At 43.1% G+C, this 20,809-nt stretch overlaps 1 protein-coding gene across 1 annotated transcript; it reads left to right on the plus strand.

The window, feature by feature from the left end:
* Positions 1 to 12,191: 12,191 nt before the first annotated feature.
* sox2 (SRY-box transcription factor 2) lies at positions 12,192 to 14,068 on the plus strand. The gene has a single exon (XM_018749494.2). It carries the CDS (start codon positions 12,452 to 12,454, stop codon positions 13,400 to 13,402), a length of 951 nt encoding a protein of 316 aa, XP_018605010.2. The 5' UTR covers positions 12,192 to 12,451; the 3' UTR covers positions 13,403 to 14,068.
* The last annotated feature ends 6,741 nt before the right edge of the window (positions 14,069 to 20,809 follow it).

Genomic DNA, 20,809 nt, shown 5'->3' on the forward strand with positions numbered 1-20,809 from the left:
TCACACAATACACACAAATACAAGCACACGCACGTATTGTATCATCGGCATATAACCCATATTATTATAATACCAGAAACTTTTGTTTGTACTTTTTGAATTAAGCCAAGTGGGTTTTTTCCATCTTAAGCATGAAAGCAGATGGATGACGACCTATAAAAATGCTTTCAAAAAAACAGAAAACGACAGAAAGATGGAGAGAAATTACCTTGAGGGCAGGAAAATGGACTCCGTTGCAACCCGTACATTAACACGCTGTATGATTAAGTTGGGTTTTGTGTTCCTAATGACTAGAGGCTAAGGAGTCAGTAAGGGAAAAGAAAATCAATGTAAGAGTGCTTCAGATTAGCCTGGCAAATTACGTGCGCTCGGCTGACCCTTTGTACAGTTAGTCCTATATACTCTGAAGATATGCCCCGGTGTGGAGCTGCCAAATGGCTTATGGAGACCGTGGTCATTTTTTATTGATTTTTGAAGAAATGTCGATGAAGGACCCGGGGGTAGTCCAGCAGACCCACATTAGAGGAGCAGGAGCAGGAACGGGAGATCTGTGTCAACGCCTGGACCAGAATGCCTTGCTGGGGATCCGTGGCCTTATTCGTTCACCTGCCTGCCGTATCTCCCAGTGTCCGCCCGCAGCGCACTTGCATCCAAAATATCGTTTCTTCTTGTCCCTTCTTCAAGCTGTTAACATTGTGAAACTTTCGGCATAGCTCAACAAATGGGGAGTAACAGTACTGTCACAGAAGAAAAAACAAACTGGAATAAGAATTTTATAGCGCAAGACTGCCATGTGCTGCTGTGTAATTTGACATATCGACACTGCCATGCCATAAATAAGTCCCTGAAAAATCATCGCATGGTAGTTTCTGTTCAGCAGCTCCTCGGGTTTTCAGCTGCGTGTCCATGAAGAAACCGCAGTTCGAGAAAGTTAGTGAGCAGCGAACCAGCTCTGTCTGCCCCTCCATCCTGCCCTGATGATGATGTGACACATGTTAACTCGCATCATACCCAGTATTACAAGAAACATCTTGAAAAATTATGAATTGTGATTAAAAATTATAATTTCCCATGTTATGTAGACAGCATGCTTAATATTTTCTGTAGGATTTCGTGATTATTGGTTTAAAAGCTCGCCGGAACTCATGGTGTACGCCCAAACAGTTTTATGATCGTAATTATATGACTGTATATGACGATACAAACAAGGCAAGCAGCTCACACTTATTATTTATGGATCAGAACTAGAAAAAGTACTTGAGCAGAAAACATTTTCACGTATTGAGCGGAGCGAGCAATTTTTTTTCAGATAAAATTTTTTTCTTTCTTTTTAGATGCTGAAGGCCAAAAAATCTTGTATTTCATATTTTACCGTAGTGTTTGTGTGACCTCAGATGAGTAAGCACAATCCAGTCCTCGGCTCCCTTGACCGCTTTGGCGGGCGAGACGGGCAAACGCACGGAACGCGGTGGAGGCGGAAGTGCGTATCGCACTGCACCGTTCGCACGTCCTCCTGCCAAGGAGCAGCAGATGTTAACAGTGGGAGGTACGGGGGATGTCAGCTGAGGGCTCCGGCACCCACATGCATGTAGACACACGCATGGCAGATGCTGCAAACTGTTGCACGCACGTGCCTTTAGCCTTTATGGCCCAGCAGATCTTTCGCACGGGGTTCTGCCATTCCTTTCAGCGAGAACAGCTTTCAGACGTCTCCAGAAGCCCCGTGTCTTCGCTTCTCGCCGACAAGGCAAACGCGGGTGATTTACCTCCCCGTCGGCCAGAACCCTTTGCTAGCAAGCTGTGAAATTCCACAGCTCGCGTTCAAACAAGAGCAAGGAAAGCACCGCGAGCGAGGAATGGGCGCCCGAGTCACGGCCCGTCCCGTCTCTGCGTGCCAGCGCCACCCATTGTGTGGCCGGCATGTGGCCGTAGTTGAAATGCCGACTGCGTACAGCGACAGGATGTGTCCCCCCCTGCACATTTGGACTGCGTAAACACACCACGCGGCCTCAAATCCGGTTCCCTCCCATTTGTATTCCATGGATAAGTCGCTTCGGTGGACTCATAGACGTGACGGCTGGACTTTGATGTCACATTAAGTTCGAGTGTGTGTGTGGTGTGTGTGTGTGTGTGTGTGTGTGTGTGTGTGTGTGTGTGTGAGAGAGAGAGTGAAACAGCCTCCATGTGCAAAGCAGGTGTGAAATGTCTAAATTAGTGCCATCGTCTTTACATTTATTCATTAAGCTTCTCCAAAGCAGCTTGAAATGGTTAACTAGTATTCAACTGTTAACTTCATACTTCATCCAAGGTCACTTAGTGTTAGACACACTGCGGTAAACTCCTTACAGCCGCGCATCTATGTGTTCGTCATCATCAATGTAAGGAAATGAAACGCATCTGGATATACACACACACCAAGGGCAGTTTACACTCTAGAATTGACCCGAAACACGTCTTTGAACTGTGGGAGGAAACCAGAGCACTTGGAACGTGCAGGAACCCGCAGTCGCCACGCAGACAGAGCGCACATTGAACCCGTGTAGTATCGCACAGTGCGGGTGCTGGGAAACACCAGCGGGTAGTGCTGGTGACTCCGAGAGGCAGACGTTTGTTCGTTCCAAAGCAATGTTCGGCTCAAATTTTTTAAATGCTTACATTTTTTTAAAAAAAATTGTTTAAATCAGTTTGCATTTGTTACTTGTTTAATAGGATCTTGCGTCGTTGTGTTGACCACATTGTTCAAAGCAGATCAGAAACCTGATTTTTTAAAAAAAATTTATTGAAAAAAAAAAAATGGTTTTGAAGAAAGTTTCCAGAATATTTACGGAACATCAGCACCAATATTTTACCACAAACCAATAAACTAGTTGCTGCATCTTGTGAAATGTGTCCGGCCGAGCGCCGTCGCAGAGCGGCTCTACTTTTCTTCAGCGATACGCGATGTTTCGGGATATTTGGCCTGTGTCGGAAGCGCTGACTCCGCATTCGCATCGCGGGGGCCTGCCGTGTCCTCCAGCGACCCAGGCTTTGCAAAGTCCCCCGTAAGAGAGCAGTTGGGAGCCAATGTGTTTGGATCGCCATGAAAACAAAGCGTTTACCTCTATCACGAGCGGCAGCCCTCAGATGGTATTCCAGAGCCCGTGCCTGGAGTGTATCTATCGTCGCTTGGCCGGCGTGGGAAGGGGAGCAGCTTCTACGCATCGCTCTGCCGTAGTTAGAGATGAGCGCCGGGTGCCAGCACCGTGAGGGGATGTGAGGACTGGGCCCCACCTGGAGCCGCCTGTCATCGTGTGGCCCCCCGGGACACCTGGAGCCTCTCCCAGAGACAGTTGTTCAAGCTATAAGAACATCTTCTCCGGTTGCTTACATCGCATATATGCAAATCTGAGGGGTCGTTTACATAGTAATTTGGACTATTTTTCTGAGAAGAAATCGAAGATGTTAAGCGCGCTGCCTGTAAGTGCCTCGATCACCCGGAGAGGCGTGCATGTGGACGAGCTTCTGGGCGCGAAAGCGGCGGAGGCGACGTGCGGCGGCGCACGGTATCACCGGTCGTCCCGACTGCGACGGGAGTCCGACGCACACCTTCCGATGCTCTTTTTCTGTCGCGGCTGCTTTCTAAATTACCCTCCACACTTAATTACAGAGGATGGGGGGAACGCCTCATTTCTCTTTGTTAGCGGCTAAGCTGTCAGTAATCCCAAACAAAGGCCCGGGATCAGGAAGCCGAAGGATTTGCTGGTGGGATTATGGTCTCATGGATGACAATGTGCAGTCAGCAGAAGCAAAGCTTTATTTTAATTCAAATTGGCCGGTAAACAAAACCACTGGTATGTCTGATGGTAAGAATAACTGTCTAGTAAGCACAGTGAAAGCAAATCATTATTATTGCCATTTAGCTGCATTTGGCCTGGTGAATTATGTGTATTTTGTTTATATTACGATTAAATGAAACTAATGAACTGTCACATAGATATACCTGTGTGTGTGTATGTATATATTTATATTTGTAGGTCTGTATGGCTTTTTTTTTGTTTTTTTTCCCCCCAATATTTCAGCATATTTTAAGTTTCGTATGCACTGAAAAACATGTTTCATATCCATCCAAGGAGACATATATCTGTAGATGTTATGCTTAAATATGTAGATGCCATAATATTCTTTTTCTCCCCCCCCCAGGAATGACTGTTGTGGAGAACAGTTGCAGTCAGCTGTACAAAGACCTAGTGTTTTCCAGTGTGCTGTTATTGTTTGTCGGTGTAGTGTCACTGCTTTCCACGTTTTCCATCAAGATACTTTTTAACCGAATCATCTCAAGCACGGCAAATGTGAAAATAAAAGACATATGTCCTTTGTTCCCTGTTTACTCCGGGTGATGATTTCGAATAACATCTTTTGTGCACGAGTGGAAGTGGGATAAAATGCTTTTCCTCCTCTTCCGTGTGCTTTGCGATAGAGAAAAGCCATCTTAATTAAACATTTGCAGAGAGACACAGCTTTGAAAGGAGCATGTTATACATGCATAATAAGAAGGCTAATAATTAAATTTTCCATTATCATACACTCACATGGAAAATATCTACAGACTCTGGAACTTTTGTGACAATTGAGTCATAGTGGCTATTTAATCACACTGAGCATAAGATGGAGAGTTATATACTTAGAAAGTGCTGTGTCCATCCAAAGTCTGACGCTCTTAATAGTGCTGATAAACCGCTCTTGTGTATGATGAATATGATGAGGAAGATATGCTGTTGTCGACGAGTGAATAATCAGCCCGTGGTCGTCAATTAAATGTAGAAATCTGCTTTGTTGTGTCCACCAGTCCTGGGCGAGGTGTGTTAATTTAAAAAAAAAAAAAAAAAAAAAAATCACCCCCCACCGAGTTTGAGTGTTGCACTATGTCCTGCATAAATCATTACAGACTTCATAGTGTAAGCTAATAATACTCCAAGTCAACGAAACTCTACGAGGAACAACGGACAAGACTGGTGCGAGTGAAACCCTGAAAAAAGAAATCGCGTTTTAATGGCTGATGCCAATGACTGAGTCATAACGATGTCGTATTTTAATTTTCCACTAGTTTTGGTGATTTTTGCTCACAGTTTGTACAAAGGTATAGAAAGATGCAAATCTTGAGGGAAAATGGGCCCAGACAAGATATTCTTTGCTGATGTGTGTATATGTATGTTAAAAAAAAAAAAAAACCCTTCTAGACCAAAAATCTGTTATTTGAGCATTTTCATGGCACAGCCGTACACACGTCGTAACTTCTCAGGTCGAAACTGCTGAATGAAGTCTGTTGACTTATTGGCTGCTTTGTCGAGCTCTACTTTTCTGCCTGTGTGCGTCGGTCCTTCTTTCACCTCGTTATCTTCAGGATGTTTAGTCTAACTGATGAGTAGAAAGGAGACCAGCGGGTCGAGCAGTCACACTTGTTGTGGCGAAGTGTCCGTATACCTGTGTGTGTTATAATGAGTCCCCAGGTGGTACCTCTTCGGAGCGAAACTTTGCCCACCGTTTGGGGCGGCAGCAGCGCTTTTATGTCAACTGGTAGTGGTGCTTCGTTGTAGAAAAGCCCGGCACATGCTGTGGTTTCAGAAGCTCGGAGTCTTAAGACTTCTCGAAAAGCTGCACAGGTTCAGTTGTGAAAATTTTGCGTGGAAACCAGCAGATGCAACGCGAATCCGTTGGAAACTTCGGGAATTTAACACTAGTAATTCAAACCTGTCAAAGCAGTGGGCTGGAGAAGGGTTAAAAAATATTGCCAAATCGATGATGAGCGGATTGTGAAAACTGACAGATGGAACAGATGTTAAAGAGCTGAAAGAATGAAAGTAAAGGTGTAAAGCTGAAATGTGTACTGAAAGGGCAGGATGGACACTACTTATAAAGTCAAGTGACAAAAAATAATCCAAAATAGAGGGTGGGGAAAATAATGGTGCGCAGCAAAGGTTGCGGGGTCATTCATCATTATTCCTAAAGATAAATAAATTTTTTAAAAAAATCAGTTTTGAGAAAAGAGCAGACAGATGGTAGGTATATGCTGTAAAGTCTGTTGGAACTTGCATCATAAACCTGAATCAAGTTCAGTGGAGGATCACTTGCATGTTTCTTATGTTTATTATAGGTTACAAAAGTCCTGTTTCATCACAAGGCTTTAGTTCATATAAAACGAATAAACACAAACAGGCAAGAACATGGATCTGGTGCACGTGAAACTTACGCCCTGACGCCAGTGTGGATCCACCGCTCTTTTGAAGAGCTTCTCGATCCTTCGAGTCGGAAACGTGTAAAGGTGCGATTTCTAATCCCTGCGGCGACGCATTGTTTTAAAGTCGAGTCGTATTCCGCCACTTGCCGCAGCTTTTATTCCGAGCCTTTGCCGAATTACATTGTGCCCCGCGTTCTGTTTTGATTTTTAACTCGCAGGTCACATTAATGCAATCTGCGGTAAAGCGTATTGGTGGCAGCAAATCTGTTAATCCTCTTGACAATAACACTTAATACGAGCACTTTTCTCTCCACAAAAGGAAAAGTGCTTTGAAAATTAAGTTGGCCTTAACACGCAACATTTCCACATTACTGTAGCTGCGCTGATAGTGCATTCCAAATGGGCCGTACGCATATTTCTGTCACTGTAACACAATAATCCTATCACCTGATTACTATTTGTGTTGTTGTTATTAGACGTCCTCTTTATAATCTGTTCGACTCCTTCCCTTTCGCCCGCCGCACCTTGCAAGCTAATTAAAGGGGGTAGCACTTTGATTGAAGTCATTATTACCTCCGCTTTGTATCAGCACCTCAGAGATTAACAGTGAACCATGTTCCATGGAAAGACAAAGGGCCGCAGCCAGTGGAGTGGATTACTGTCAGTGTGGAGCCGCGGCGCTGCTGCAAGGAGCCCGTAATTCCTATAGAAAGGTAGACAAACACCGAGTCAGTGACTAACAACTTTCCCCGCCGCGGCCCTTTGTCTCACACTTTCCTTTTCTTTTCAGGCTCCCTGTCAGGCCTGATAAAGACCTCCAGCTCGAGCCAAATCCAAAGTCTCTGTGACACGGACACTAAAGTTGCTTTTAATGGCCGCTGACAGGCAATATATTTTGTCCGGATAAACGTGTATAATGCTATTGTAGCGCCATAAGTACTTTATTGATTACCTATTGCGTAATTAAAAAAGGAAAAAAAAAAAGGCTTGGAAGCAAGGGAAACGCTTTCCGGAAACGAATGCACAGCTTCCATTCTTCTCCTCTTCAAATTCCTCCGTTCCTGCTTAGGTGGGGGGAAAAAAAAAGAAAAAAAGATTTGCATATAGCAACAAGCCTTAAATTGAGACCTACGTACTAAGCAAAGGCCATTTCGGTCTCCTGCTTACTCATTCAGGCACATGTACAAAAGTCATTAATTTTTTTTTTTTTTTTTTAATACCTAAGTGTTAAGCTTTGATTTGTGGTTAAAAGAAAATCCAAAAGGAACTTGCCTGAGATACTGTTATTTTTTATTATTTTAGCTGTGTGTGTTTTTGCCATCGCTACTAGTAACATAATAATAATAATAATAATAATAATAATAATAATAATAATGGCGATGATGGCCATGCATGTGTGCAGGTTTCGTTTGACCTTGCCGTGTCTTTTTTATTTTTTGTCGCACAGAAGAAAATCTTTATCAAAACCCCATTCTATGGCTTCAACAAACAGAACCCATTACCTCACGGCAGCTTTTGTTGGCCCTATACAAGAGAGAACAAAATGGTTATTCAGGGGAACGCTTTAGATTTTTTATTGTGGGTAGTATTCACAAAGAGCAGTGTTATTGTATTAAAAAGACCCATCTGTAGCAGAAACAATGGCTTCAAATTATCTTTGAATACCCAGTGAAAAAATATAAAGCTCGTTCTTCTCATTCTCTGTGGCAGGGGGGATAATGCCGGCTCCGTATAACGGACTTTTTTGTTGTTCTTCATGCCTTCTTGGGCCTTTTTAAAAGCGCACTCTTTCCCGATATGTGCCGCGTCGCGCACTGCGCTTCTCCTCTCCTCTCCTCTCCTCTCCTCTCTTGCCGGGGAAGCGGGGAAACGGCGGCGGCCGCGAGACGCGCGCGCTCTCGGTGCTTCCTCGCGCCACGGAGAGCCGGCTCGCCTCGCTCCGGTCCGTCGCGCGCACGGACTTGTTGTGTCTCGCGCGGGACGCGTGCGGTGGCAGCGCGGTCCGGATGAGCGGGTAAGGACGGTCCGCATAGCCGCGAAGAGCGCGGACTGCGACTGGGGCGGAACCGCGCGGGAACTTCGCTTCCTTCCGCGCCTTTCCGTCATCCGCCTCTTTACTCGCTGCCCAATTTTTGTGCAGATGGTTGCGTGTCGCGGCGGTGAAAACTGTCAAACGCGTCTCGCTCTGTGTGTGTGTGTGTGTGTGTGTGTGTGTGTGTGTGTGTCGTCTTGGTGTCGCAGAGCTGCGCGAGTAATGTGAAAATGAAGCGTTAGCTGCTGAAATTAATGTTGACCATTATTGTCAGAGAGACATACTGTGTTTAAAGTTATTGAAGTGCGACCACACAAACACACACACACACACACATACATACACGCACGGTCGCGCGCTCTTCGGATTAAGTTACACTGATGTTGTGGCACACGTTAGTAGTGCTCCATACAGTTGGATAACGGGATTAGTGTAGACAAAAAAAACCAGAACTTTTGCAGTACGAGCAAAAAGTACAGTAGTACCCCCACCCCCGCCTTTCTCTCTCTCTCTCTCTCTCTCTCTCTCTCACACACACACACACACACACACACACACACACATCTTCTTTTCTCTTGGGAAAGGTGTTGACTGGAGGCCAGTTTTATTTAATGCGTTTAATTCAAAGAGGATTCCGCCGTGTCTGTAAAATCAATTAACAATTGACCCAAACCACCCGAAACTTAAAAGTTAATTAACTGATCACGCGCCATAACCACAACATCGAAGCCACTTTTTCTTTCACGTGTGTCTGTATAAAACGTGTATCACAAGCAGCTTCACAGACGACAGGGTGTGAAATGAGTACAGGTGAAATGTATTTTTCTCATTTAAGTCAAATTGTAAAGAATGTTTAATTTGAAATGTGTGTTAGGTCTGTAATAAGGTCTATAGGTAGCGCATCTCGACATACTGTTATTTCAAAGTGCGCTTGTTATCGCAGTAGTGAAAGTGCGCTGTGGTGTAGTCGCTCGAGCGGCCTCTAGTGGACAGAGTGAGCTCCGCAGCGCCTTTACTCATGGAATCGCGCTCTGACTACTGTACTTGGACATCCTCCTATGTACTTTCTCATCCGCTTCACTGTGCTAATCTAATTTTCACAAGGGAACATAACGTGCTAAAAAAAATTTATTTTTAAAAAAAGGGTCACTATCAGTTTTGGAACCGTACTATTCATATGGTTCGTGTTCTAGTCCTTCAAAACAATTTTTGAATTAAGGGAAACCTATTTAGTAGCAGAATTTCAAAGCATGCAAAGTGGGTGGTGGCTGTATGTGTGTGTGTGAATGTATAATGTAACTAACCGTCAACTTCGACATTTTTATTGCTGGAAAAGGTGTGCCGCTAAATATATTCGCTCACATAATTAAATGTAATGAATGACTAAGATTGGGTAACATCTATGTTATTTTAATACAGGAATAAATATATTGTAATGTATATTTTTTTTCTATTACGCTTGCTTCTTAGCAAAAAAAGTACAAATGTGTATAAATGCTGTTAAAGAGCGAGCAGTTAATAGTAGTAATAAATGCGTAGGTGTGTGTACAGTACTAAGAATCACTGCAATGATTTTTGAGTAGGGTTATATGTAAATCTAAATTTTTTAAATAGTGTGTAAAGCGTCACTCATCCTCGACACGTTTCCAGGTTTAACTGATAATTTTTAAAAAAATCTGTGGTGGTGTTAAATTGTGTTTTCTCAAACATTGGAGGTCTTCAAACTGCCAATTAGCAATTCCGAGGAATTCCAGTTAACAAGGGCATTTCGCGAGGGTCTACACGGTCCCCCGCTGCTCCGCTGCATTTCTATAAGCAGATTAGAGCTGCAGGAGCGGCGGCGCGCGGACACGCGGACACGCGCACGCAGCGGAGCGCGCTCCCTTCGGCCGCTCCTCGCGGAGCATCCCGCGCTGCCAGAGCACCGTCCCGCGCTGTAAATTCCCCCATCTTCACTTTCTGTAGCGGTTAATAATTGTTTTTAACGGAAGCGTTGCTCAAACGGCCGTTCGACTTCTCTATTTTTAACGCATTCGTTTAAAAAAATAAATAAAAAAGACATTTGTTCAAGTTAACGCAGGTTTCTTGTTGCAACTCAGCGTCACCGATTCGGTTTTGAATAAAAATGGAAACACACTGGTGCTAAATAGTGTTTTCGACATTGTGTTGGATTAGTTTATTATTATTATTATTATTATTATTATTATTATTATTACCACTAAAGTGAGAGTGGAAATCTTTTCAAATTAGCCCATTCAAAAGTATAATTCAGTGTTAGAAATCACGAACGCGTTCTCCTCAGGAAAACTGCAGACATGTAGTGTCAGTGGTATAAATACTTTTTTTGTAATTATGGTAATGTGCGTCCTATTCGAGGTTAAATGAGGCGCGACATCGCTCTGGAATGTGGCGTCGAGTCACGGTTTTTGTTCCGTTCGCCACTAGACGGCGCTATTGTCTCGCAACAACGTGGCCCCATCCGCTGGCGGCCCGCTTGTGAAGTGTACGTGGGCTTTATCTGCTTCCATCTTACTCACACACACGACATGGCACATTACTTTTGTAGCGGAGAACATTTTTTTTATTTTATTTATTTACTTCAGTATGTTTGCTGCCTCACTGTGCAAGTTAACAATAATAGAGGCTATATTTTAACATGAAACCAGACTCCGATTTATTTCCTTACTTCAGCAAAGCTTAATTTAGCTGGCCTACATAGATTTTTTTTTAGGCAGATCACCCGTTGTTTTACTTTCCGTGTCCCCAACTCTTAAACTTCCTGAGAAAGTGAAATTACACACTTCTTTTCAATCGTATTATCATTTGTGGAGAAGGGCTCTTGAATACTGAGGATCTCAGAGTGGAAGTAAATGTAGATTAACTTTTTTTTTTTAGCCTTGGGGCAGAGACACAAGTCAAAAAGGAACTGTTTGTTTGTGGGGGGCATTTTCTTTTCCTCTTGTGATTCAGCTGAAGATCTCCTGGAGGTCTCCTTTCCACTTTATTAGCAAAACAATCCATCAGATTTACCTCCCGACATGTTTTCCCCCTTTATTTTATTTTGCGAAGACATAAAATCGGAGTGACTAAGAATGCATTGCAGATTAACTGAATGTAGGAGATTAGTGTCGAACCTTTGCCTGTTAATTACAGTATTTTTGTGGGCTTTGCTTCGCTCTTATGGGTGATGCACAGTTATAATGCCTCGAGGCCGTGATGATCATGTATACGGCCACTTTGAAAGGTGGATCAACTGAAGACACGGACAGGAGCTGAAAGGGAGCGCAAAGTTTATAGGGACACTGAGCCGGAATAACGAACAAAAGCTCCCTGAGCAGCTGTAAACATTTAAGCACCGCCGAAGCTTTGATTCGGCTCGATCGCCTTTTATTGTCGCTATACAGCTGTTGCCCCTTTAAAAATGCTGCTGTAAAAATGATTTCTTTTTGAATGTTGTTTTTTTTTTTAAAAAAAAATAAATAACAGAAAACTCCTTTCTTTGAATTCCCGAGGGTGTATTTCGCAGTGCCAGGATTTTTGCCCGAAATGTAAAAGTTTTGGGGCCTGTGCGTCGCCGTAATTTTGTGTGGAGAGCAGTTTCAGTGTGAAATTCTCCCACTTTAGCACCTGCTGTAGTACGGAATACGAGGCGGGCACTGGGGGGTTGGGCCCCCGCCGTAGCGCCAGTGAGCGACCCTAAACCCCGCCCCTTTATGCTAATAAAACACACAACCCTGGCGGAGGGAAAGGCGCTCTGTGATTGGTCAGGTAAAACCCATTTATTCCCTGACAGCCCTCATCACATGAATGGTTGTCTATTAACTTGTTCAAAAAGTATCAGGAGTTGTCAAGGCTCTGGCGAAGAGGGGGGAAAAGTAGTTTGTTGATTCTTAAAACACCAAGAGAGAAGTTTTTTTTTTTTTTTTTTTTTTTTTTTTCGGTTGTTGTTGTTGTTGCTGCTGCTGCTGCTCTCCTCGCTGTTGTTCTGGGACACAACAGGATTCGCTGAGCGAAGACAGAAAAAGTCGCATGTGCGCGCGCGCGTGTGTGCAGTGTGTGCGCGCTTTTTGTACTGTTTTGAGTAAAGTTGGTGGAAAGTGCGCGCTGTCGGCTCCCACCCGGACCGGAGCGCGTGTGTATGCGTGCGTGTTTTTGCCGCGTGTATTAATTCTCGGGGAGGCAAGCTTCAACGAGCTCCGTGCCCAATGTACAACATGATGGAGACCGAGCTGAAGCCCCCGGCGCCGCAGCCCAACTCGGGCGCCACGGGCAACGCGAGCGCGCCGGGCGGCAACCAGAAGAACAGCCCGGACCGGGTCAAGAGACCCATGAACGCGTTCATGGTGTGGTCGCGGGGCCAGCGCAGGAAGATGGCCCAGGAGAACCCCAAGATGCACAACTCGGAGATCAGCAAGCGCCTCGGGGCCGAGTGGAAGCTGCTGTCCGAGAGCGAGAAGCGCCCGTTCATCGACGAGGCGAAGCGGCTGCGCGCGCTGCACATGAAGGAGCACCCGGATTACAAATACCGGCCGCGGCGCAAGACCAAGACGCTCATGAAGAAGGACAAGTACGCGCTGCCCGGCGGGCTGCTCGCGCCCGGCGCCAACGCCATGAGCGCCGGGGTGGGCGTGGGGGGCGGCGGCTTGGCCGCGGGGGTCACGCAGCGCATGGACGGCTACGCGCACATGAACGGCTGGAGCAACGGCGGCTACGGCATGATGCAGGAGCAGCTCGGCTACGCGCAGCACCCCGGCCTGAACGCGCACAACGCGGCGCAGATGCAGCCCATGCACCGCGCGTACGACATGGGCGCGCTGCAGTACAACTCCATGAGCAGCTCGCAGACCTACATGAACGGCTCGCCCACGTACAGCATGTCGTACTCGCAGCAGAGCGCGCCCGGCATGGCGCTCGGCTCCATGGGCTCTGTGGTCAAGTCGGAGTCGAGCTCGAGCCCGCCCGTGGTCACCTCGCCGTCGCACGCGAGGGCCGCCCCGTGCCAGACGGGCGACCTGCGGGACATGATCAGTATGTACCTGCCCGGGGCCGAGGTGCCGGAACAGAGCCAAAGCAGACTGCACATGTCGCAGCACTACCAGAGCGCGCCCGTGCCGGGCACGACGATTAACGGCACGCTCCCGTTGTCACACATGTAAATGAACTGCCATGAGTCGCCATCGCACAAGCCGGACTGCTCTGGACTATTATACACAGTATATATATATATATATATATATCTATATATATATACATACATACATATACATATATTTTTTTGTACAGATCATTTCTGGGAGGGAGAACTTGTATAGGAACTCAAGGAATGAACGCGAAACTTTTTTTCTCCCCCCTCCCCCCCTTTTTTTTTTCTTTCTTTCTTTTCAAAGAAAAGTTCTAGAGGAACGGTAGGAACTTTGCAAAACAAAAAAAAAAAAAAAAAAAGTGTACCCGATTTTAAAGAGTCTCCACTGATTAAATGTTTTTATTATTGCAATCACGTTTTGTACAGTATTTATCAAGAGACTTAACAATCAAAAAAAAAAAAAGATGTGGTGTTTGTACACTATGCGAGGTTGTTGCGTTTTTAACAACAATTCTGCAAAAAAAAAAAAGAGGCAAACGATGAAATTGCAGGATACGAAAGAGTTCAATTTGGTTCTAATAATGCAAAGCAGTGAAAGGAAAGAGCGGATCTAAATCAGGTAAATGTTTCTTCTTGAAGGCAAATATAGTACTAAATCGTTTTAATTTGTTGAAAGTCAGATTGAGCAAAAACCTTTTTTTTTGAAGGTTAAACATAACTGTTAATTTATATTTTTGTCTCCCGCTTTTCATCTGTTAGAGATATGAAGTTTGTGTTATTTTTTTCCTCATGGTTTGTAATATTTCTGTATATTTACTGTGATATTTTAAGTTTTATTTTCAAATTTTTCATTTCCATAGTTGTATTTTAAAAATTTGGCCTGTATTGAGAGCAGTTGCCACTTCTTGTATATATTTGAACTAATAACATAATAACAGTTACAGTTTCAGCTTACGGTTTTTCAATATGCAGTTTGAAATTAATAAATTTTTGAAATTTCGATACTTGAAACTTGTTCGAGTTTTGATTTTTCTTTGCCATTCATGGTGTCCTGTGACTACTGCCAAATCAATATTCATTTATAATTTTTAATATAACGGATAGATGTGTTCAGCTTTAAAAGGTATAAAAACATGATTAGGCCATTTCATTGTGAACTGTACGTCTGTATCATTTCTTTAAATATGTCTTGTGTTATGATTTAAATTATACGTTTAACTTAAAAGCTTTCTTCACTGTTTCACCAATTGTTATGTCTTAAATTAATGTAACTATAGCAGGAACCTGTCTGACGTTATAATGCATATAAAAGTGAAATCTGTTAAACTTCTTATGTTATATTTGGGAAGTGAAACGTAGGGACCACGGAGAAAGGTGCACTTTGATTGCCTGAGAAGTAAGTATGGGGAATGCTGTATGGGGCTTCCAAGGCGTTGACTGTTGCTGTAAAATAATACTCATGTAGCTGAATAGTTTGCATGTCCCGAATGTGACATGAACTTATTGACATTTCTGTGTTTTTAGTGGACATGGACACATTGGAGGATGCGGGAGGATCCCAGTGCAGCTCAAACCTTTGGAGCCCTGGTAGGGAAGAGACAGGATGCCAAAAAGGCCAAGATTTCCTTCCAGGTAGTTATTATTTTTATTATTATCATTATTATTATTATTATTTTCACATGCCCATTTGTGCACATGTTTTGTTCTTTCATCCAACATGTGTGATATATTTCCTCCAGACCTTTGACATGTGCAGCTACTCAGAGGCACTGGCATCTTTAGAAAGGTGCCTATGCTTATTAATATTTTAGATGACACAAAAAGGGTGGGTAATAAAAAGAAAGAAATGAATCGCATGTGGCATAACTATCTGGATTGGCAGGTTGACAAGCGCAGTGGAACTTTTTTTTTCTCTTACCTAACTGAAAAGATCTTTTAGGCCTCATAAATAATTAAGGAACTGTGTTTTAAATTTCTCGTCCCCGTCACACAGAAAAGAAGTCAAAATAAATTTAAGTAACGGATAGATAACAATTATAGGACCTTTAACAAGATTAATATGTATTTACATGTTTCTGTGGTATTCTTCAGTTAGGAAATAAACAACCATATGAAATATTAATAATATATTTATATTAATATAAATTGATGTATTTAGACATCTTCATCTCATTATATTTAATAATTAAATGTAAGTCAAACTGTAAACAGCCTTTCAAATGTAACTTTTTTTAAAGCAAAGTATAGTCTCATAAAATTTTTCAGTCTATCTGAAGCAGACCGTATGTTTTTTAGCAATATGTACATAAAGGAAACATACATGCGACATATATTTTTCGTTTAGAAGTAAATAAAATCAAATAGACGTGCAGAGTCGCTTGTTGTCAAGAAAGTACATATTTAAATTTGAGCTTGCATTTTTTCATAATTCGGGTTATAATGTGTTAATTAATGGAGTTTATTAATAATTTGTGTGAGGAATCTTCCCCGTATGGTGCCTATATATAATATGTATGTTATATATAAGGATGTCTACTTAATATCTGTAGTAACCGCAAGAGCAGGACTGTACTGGGTCCATTCCTATTATTATGAGTGAGAAAATAAATAATAGCAAAGGTGTAAATCTGAAGGTTGTTAAAATATTTTTGCTGAAGTGCAGAAGTAGATGATCAGAGTTGCTTGCCAAGACCGGAGAGCTTCTATTACAGCGCATCCCAAGGGAGAAGAGCTCACATTAACCGCTAAATGAATATTTGACGAGGGCTCATTCCCAAGTATTATTCTACAAACGTGTCCCTGCTGGACTTTCAAAGGGTCAGGGAGCACTGGTTCAATTAATTATTTATACAACCAGCAGAGCGGCTTGTAATAGTGCAACGTGCTTCATAAACTAGGACCTTCAAAGGTGCGCTGAAGCTCCACCTGTATTCATTATTGGGAAAATTAGTACACCTTTGGATCTGCTCGTTATTATTTATTACCAGTTTTGCTTTGAAGCGCTTTTATCGCGCACATGAAAAAGAAAAAAATATATATATTTGTATATATGTATGTTGAACACCGCTGCTGTTATTAAATACGTTATTTGAAGTAATTGTAGTAGAGTATAAGGGCTGGTCTTTGTGGAATTGCTCAGCTGTAGAGTTTTGGGAAGAACAAATTATTCACATGTGCGACACGGTTTTTCCTCGGGATTCCTCGTCTAGAAACATCACAAGAACAAAGAGGAAAAGGTTCATGCTCCACTCCATTATTATTGTAAAATGCCAATTCAAAGTGTGCCAAATGACTGACGCGTTCGCACAGTCAAAGAAAAAAAATTACTCCGTTATATGGGTAATGGATAGATTAATTCATTTTTGATTAATTATTAATTAATTTCTTTATTTATTTGGGCCTCCCTGTTTCACAATAAGAAAAAGAGGAAATGAGTAACTGGATATATCATTCTCTGTGCAACAGGGTGAGGATGAAGGTGAGGTGACCAGGAGACTGCAGAAGTGTGCGCTCCCTCGCGCACAGGAAGGGTGCTCACATTTTTAACACATATTTCAACAGCAACAGGTGGTAAGCCTCACTTTTTAGTTTTAATTGTCAAAAGTGATTTTTTTCTTCCTTTTTTTAAAATTTGATCATTGTTTATTGTTATATAGCATAAAATTCTGATGGAAAAATATCTCACAAATTCAAAGGCATTATTTTTTATAGTAATTGTCTTTGCGGGTAAAGTTTTGTTTTAGAAAGTGTTTTTGATTAATGTAGGCTAAAATAAATATCGGATGATAAGACGTGGAAACAATTTATCGTCATATTATTTCGTGCTTAGTCGTTTCCGTGAATTACCATATGACTATTGATTATTTTCATGTAAAATGAGGTGTTGCAGTTTATCACGCGCGCGCCACCATCCGCCTCTCACTTGATCCTCAAACATTAATAAATAATTTGGATCAATGAGGACAGAAAGCACGCTGCGTACTGAGTGAAACGTTTTAGCATTCTTCTGTGTGCTTTTTTTTTTTTTTTTTTTTTTTTGGTTGATTTGCGTTCTAGGTCTTGGGAAAGGAGAAGTAATTAGTGTGGTGAACATAGAGAAACTCCTCCAGAGAGCCTTATCACCCGCGCGCACATTTACTGTATGCTAATGAGGCCCGTGACGTCACGGGGCCCCTGGAATTATGAACAAAAAAAGTATTTTAGTCTTATTTTGCTATGTCGAAAACAGTTGAGCGGCGGTCACTGGAGGGCCACAGCCATTTAAAAGGAATTTAAGCCTTTAATCTCGCGCGTTTTCCTCGCGCCCTTTCTCTGCTTGTTAGTTTACATTAGAGTTTTCGCTCAGTATCCAGGATTTTTTGCACCGTTTTCAACATTTTTGTTCTTGCTGAACATGCCTCGCGCCTTCATATGCTCGCGTATTTTGATTCCCGTCACGCGACTGGTTTTCAGACAGTTTTCATTGAAGTTATCAGTTCAGACTTTCTAGACAGTTGCAAACAATTGATTATTAAGGTTAATGCTATGCAGAAGAGGGAAAAACACGGGTATAAATAATGACTTGTCCTCGGCTGTTTTTTTTGTCTCTCTTTTACGGGGGGCGGTGGGTGGACCGGGTGGGCGCTGCGCTGGGATGGCGCGCGCCATTGTGAGATGCTGCTGAATTGAAAACTGTCAGAGATGTCGTCTATTTTAACAGTCTCTCATGGGGTGAATGGCAGCGGCTCCCTGATCCAGTGCAGGTGCAGGGGATGTGGGGGGTGGTGGGGGATGGGGCGGGTTGGGGGTGGTGGGGCTTCTCTGCGCTCGGCCAAAATGCGCATTCCCTTCAATAGACCACACACTGTCAGCCAGCATGGCACAAACTCTGCGCTTCTCACACTTTTTTTTTTTTTTCTTTCTTTTTTTTTTCTTTTTTTTTTTCTCCCCTCCCTTTTCCACTGAGTGCATTTTAGTGCTTCACAAATGACACAAGTGCTGCTCTGAGCTTCTGGGCAGCTCCGCTAATGTGCCCCCTTCGTCTCCCTGCTCATCGGCACCGTCATTAGCTCTGGCCATTGTTACGTGACAGAGCGCGGAGGAAACGGCCCCACCGCGGGGTCAACGCGCGCCGCGCGCGGCACCGCAAACACGGGCCCCCGCGCGCCGCTCCCGCAACTTGTCGCTGATCGCTGTTGCTTTTTGCGCGTTCCCATGTCAGGAGCCCCCGCTTCGCCCTCCTCGTGCTCAGCCCGCAACTCGGGCGTGTGAGTGGATCGCTTAGCGTGTCCCTGTCCACGAGTCGCGTTGTGTCACTGGGGTGTTGTTCTGCACACCAGCTGTTGAAGAGAAACTCCAAATAATATGCAGCGCTCCTTTTTCTCCTTGTCCTCTCTGCTTTCTTCTTCTTTTTTTTTTTTTTTTCCCCCCCAAAAAAAACTTTCTTTATGAACGAGTAGTTTAATTGTAAAGTTGCTGGTCTAGTAGCATTGTAAGTCGGTTTGGACAAACAAATAGAGACAATAATAATAATCTAAAACAGATGGGTGGTGAAATATAATATTTGTAGTCGCTCTGCATATTTTAATACGTGTTGCGTGAAATGCAGTCCAAACTCCTTTTTTTTTTTTTTTTTTTTTAAATGAACGTGGCTGTTTTAAAACGGGGACCTTACTGCCGTTTAAAAAAAAAAAAAAAAAAACCTGTAATGCCGCACTTTGCGCATCATTTCTTTCGTGTAATTTATAAATATCTTGTATCACTTTCAAGTTGTGTTCATGAAAGCCGTAACCTTTTATGTTTGTTGACTCTACTACTGCATCGGTTGCGCTCGTGAGTTAAGAAGGGACTTAAAAACGCGGTAAAGTAAACGAATCTGCGCCATCATGTTTGCCAATAAACAGCCGCTCTTTACAATCGTCCCGGAATAATAATAGTAGTAATAATAACAATAAGATTCAGCATTTTACGTAGTCTCTTGTGAAATTGGAAAATATAAAGTATAAGAAGAAATGATCGCAGGAACGCACTGCGTGGATGTTTGTTTAAGCAGAAGAACAATGGACTCGATATCACCAACTTAAATATAAACGCATTGTTTTGTAACTAATTCGAGTTAATACGTTCTTAATGGCAATATAACAGCGGATAATTGGCCCTTTTTTCCGCGGACAACAATGTAAATCGCCATCTCTTTATTATTTAATAAGTTGAAACGCTTTGTTGGACCGGCTCCGACAGGGAAGGAAGACCTCTTCTTCTCCAGGCAACAATGCACATCTAATTGTGGAGATTTCACAAGTTGGCCGCAAACAGTGGAGCAGGCGTGCGCGTACACACACACACACACACACACACACACACAGACTTTTTTTTTTCTCCATCACACACCACGACAGACACTGGCACTCATTGCATGAGAATATTTTTTTTTTTTTTTTTTTTCCCCCCTCCCGCGTCGGGATCCTAGCAACATCCCCCAAAACTGACTTTCGGGCCAATTTCTTTTTCTTTTCTTTTCTTTCTTTTTTTTTTTTTTTTTTTGTTTGCCTCCTTGAGGTCTCACCTCAGATAATTTGCAAAATCCGAATTCTTCTCCCTGACTATCACACGCTCTCCGCCCGTGCCTATTCCCCACCCGAAAATCATTCTACACGAAATAAAACCCATTATTAGACGAAGACGAGACGAAATAATTTAAGATTCGAAGCAATAACGCTACTGAATGTGAGGCTCCCGGTCACTCCTCGGTTCGCGTAGCCCAAGCCGTCGTTCAGCAACAAGTGACAAGTAATAAAAGCGTTTAGTGTCCGGGCGAGGATAAGTTAGCAAGACGCATTTAACGATTTAGCTCTTTATTTTAGTCCCACGGCTGCAAAAATACTCCTGCGAGGAGTGGCCCAAGGAGGCGAAGCGCTGCTGTTCCTGTTTCTGCAGCTAATAGGCCACCCTGTGCTCGGAACAATATGTGCTTTGATGCGGGGCTTCGGACGGCAGGGCTCTTCACAAAGATCCACACAGCGCACCCTGTGTATGGCCCATGATGGGAGGAGGACGAGGAGAAGAAGGAGGAGAAGAAGGAAAAGGAGGAGGAGGAGGAGGAGAAGAAGGATGAGGAGGAGGAGGAGGAGAAGAAGCTTTTGAGTGCCACGCAGTTATTTTTCCACTATTAAATACTCATTTGTACCCAACTCTTACGTTCTTTTAAAAAAAATAAAAGCTGCGCAGTGTTTTACCTAGAATAAATACAATGCAGGCGTGAACATCCCGAATGTCCAAGTCCCGTGAAGGAAAATGATCCGTGATCATCAGTCAGTCGTCATGTTTCTCACTGCCGACATGGACAATTGGAAGTGTAAATTGTGGTACATTTGGGTTTATATATCACACCTGTTTGACCGGAATTTATAGTGTAGTGGGGAGACAAATCAGAACAATTCAGATTCATGGATTTTTTATTTTTTTTCAAAAGAATGAAAATTGGCCGCGGAACGTTTTTAAG

This window comes from Scleropages formosus, chromosome 8 (assembly GCF_900964775.1).
Source record: "Scleropages formosus chromosome 8, fSclFor1.1, whole genome shotgun sequence".
In the NCBI taxonomy this organism is placed as follows: Eukaryota; Metazoa; Chordata; class Actinopteri; order Osteoglossiformes; family Osteoglossidae; genus Scleropages; species Scleropages formosus.

What these genes read in the sequence shown, in the direction of transcription:
- sox2 (XM_018749494.2), top strand. Translation starts at nt 12,452, where the DNA reads ATGTACAACATGATGGAGACCGAGCTGAAGCCCCCGGCGCCGCAGCCC.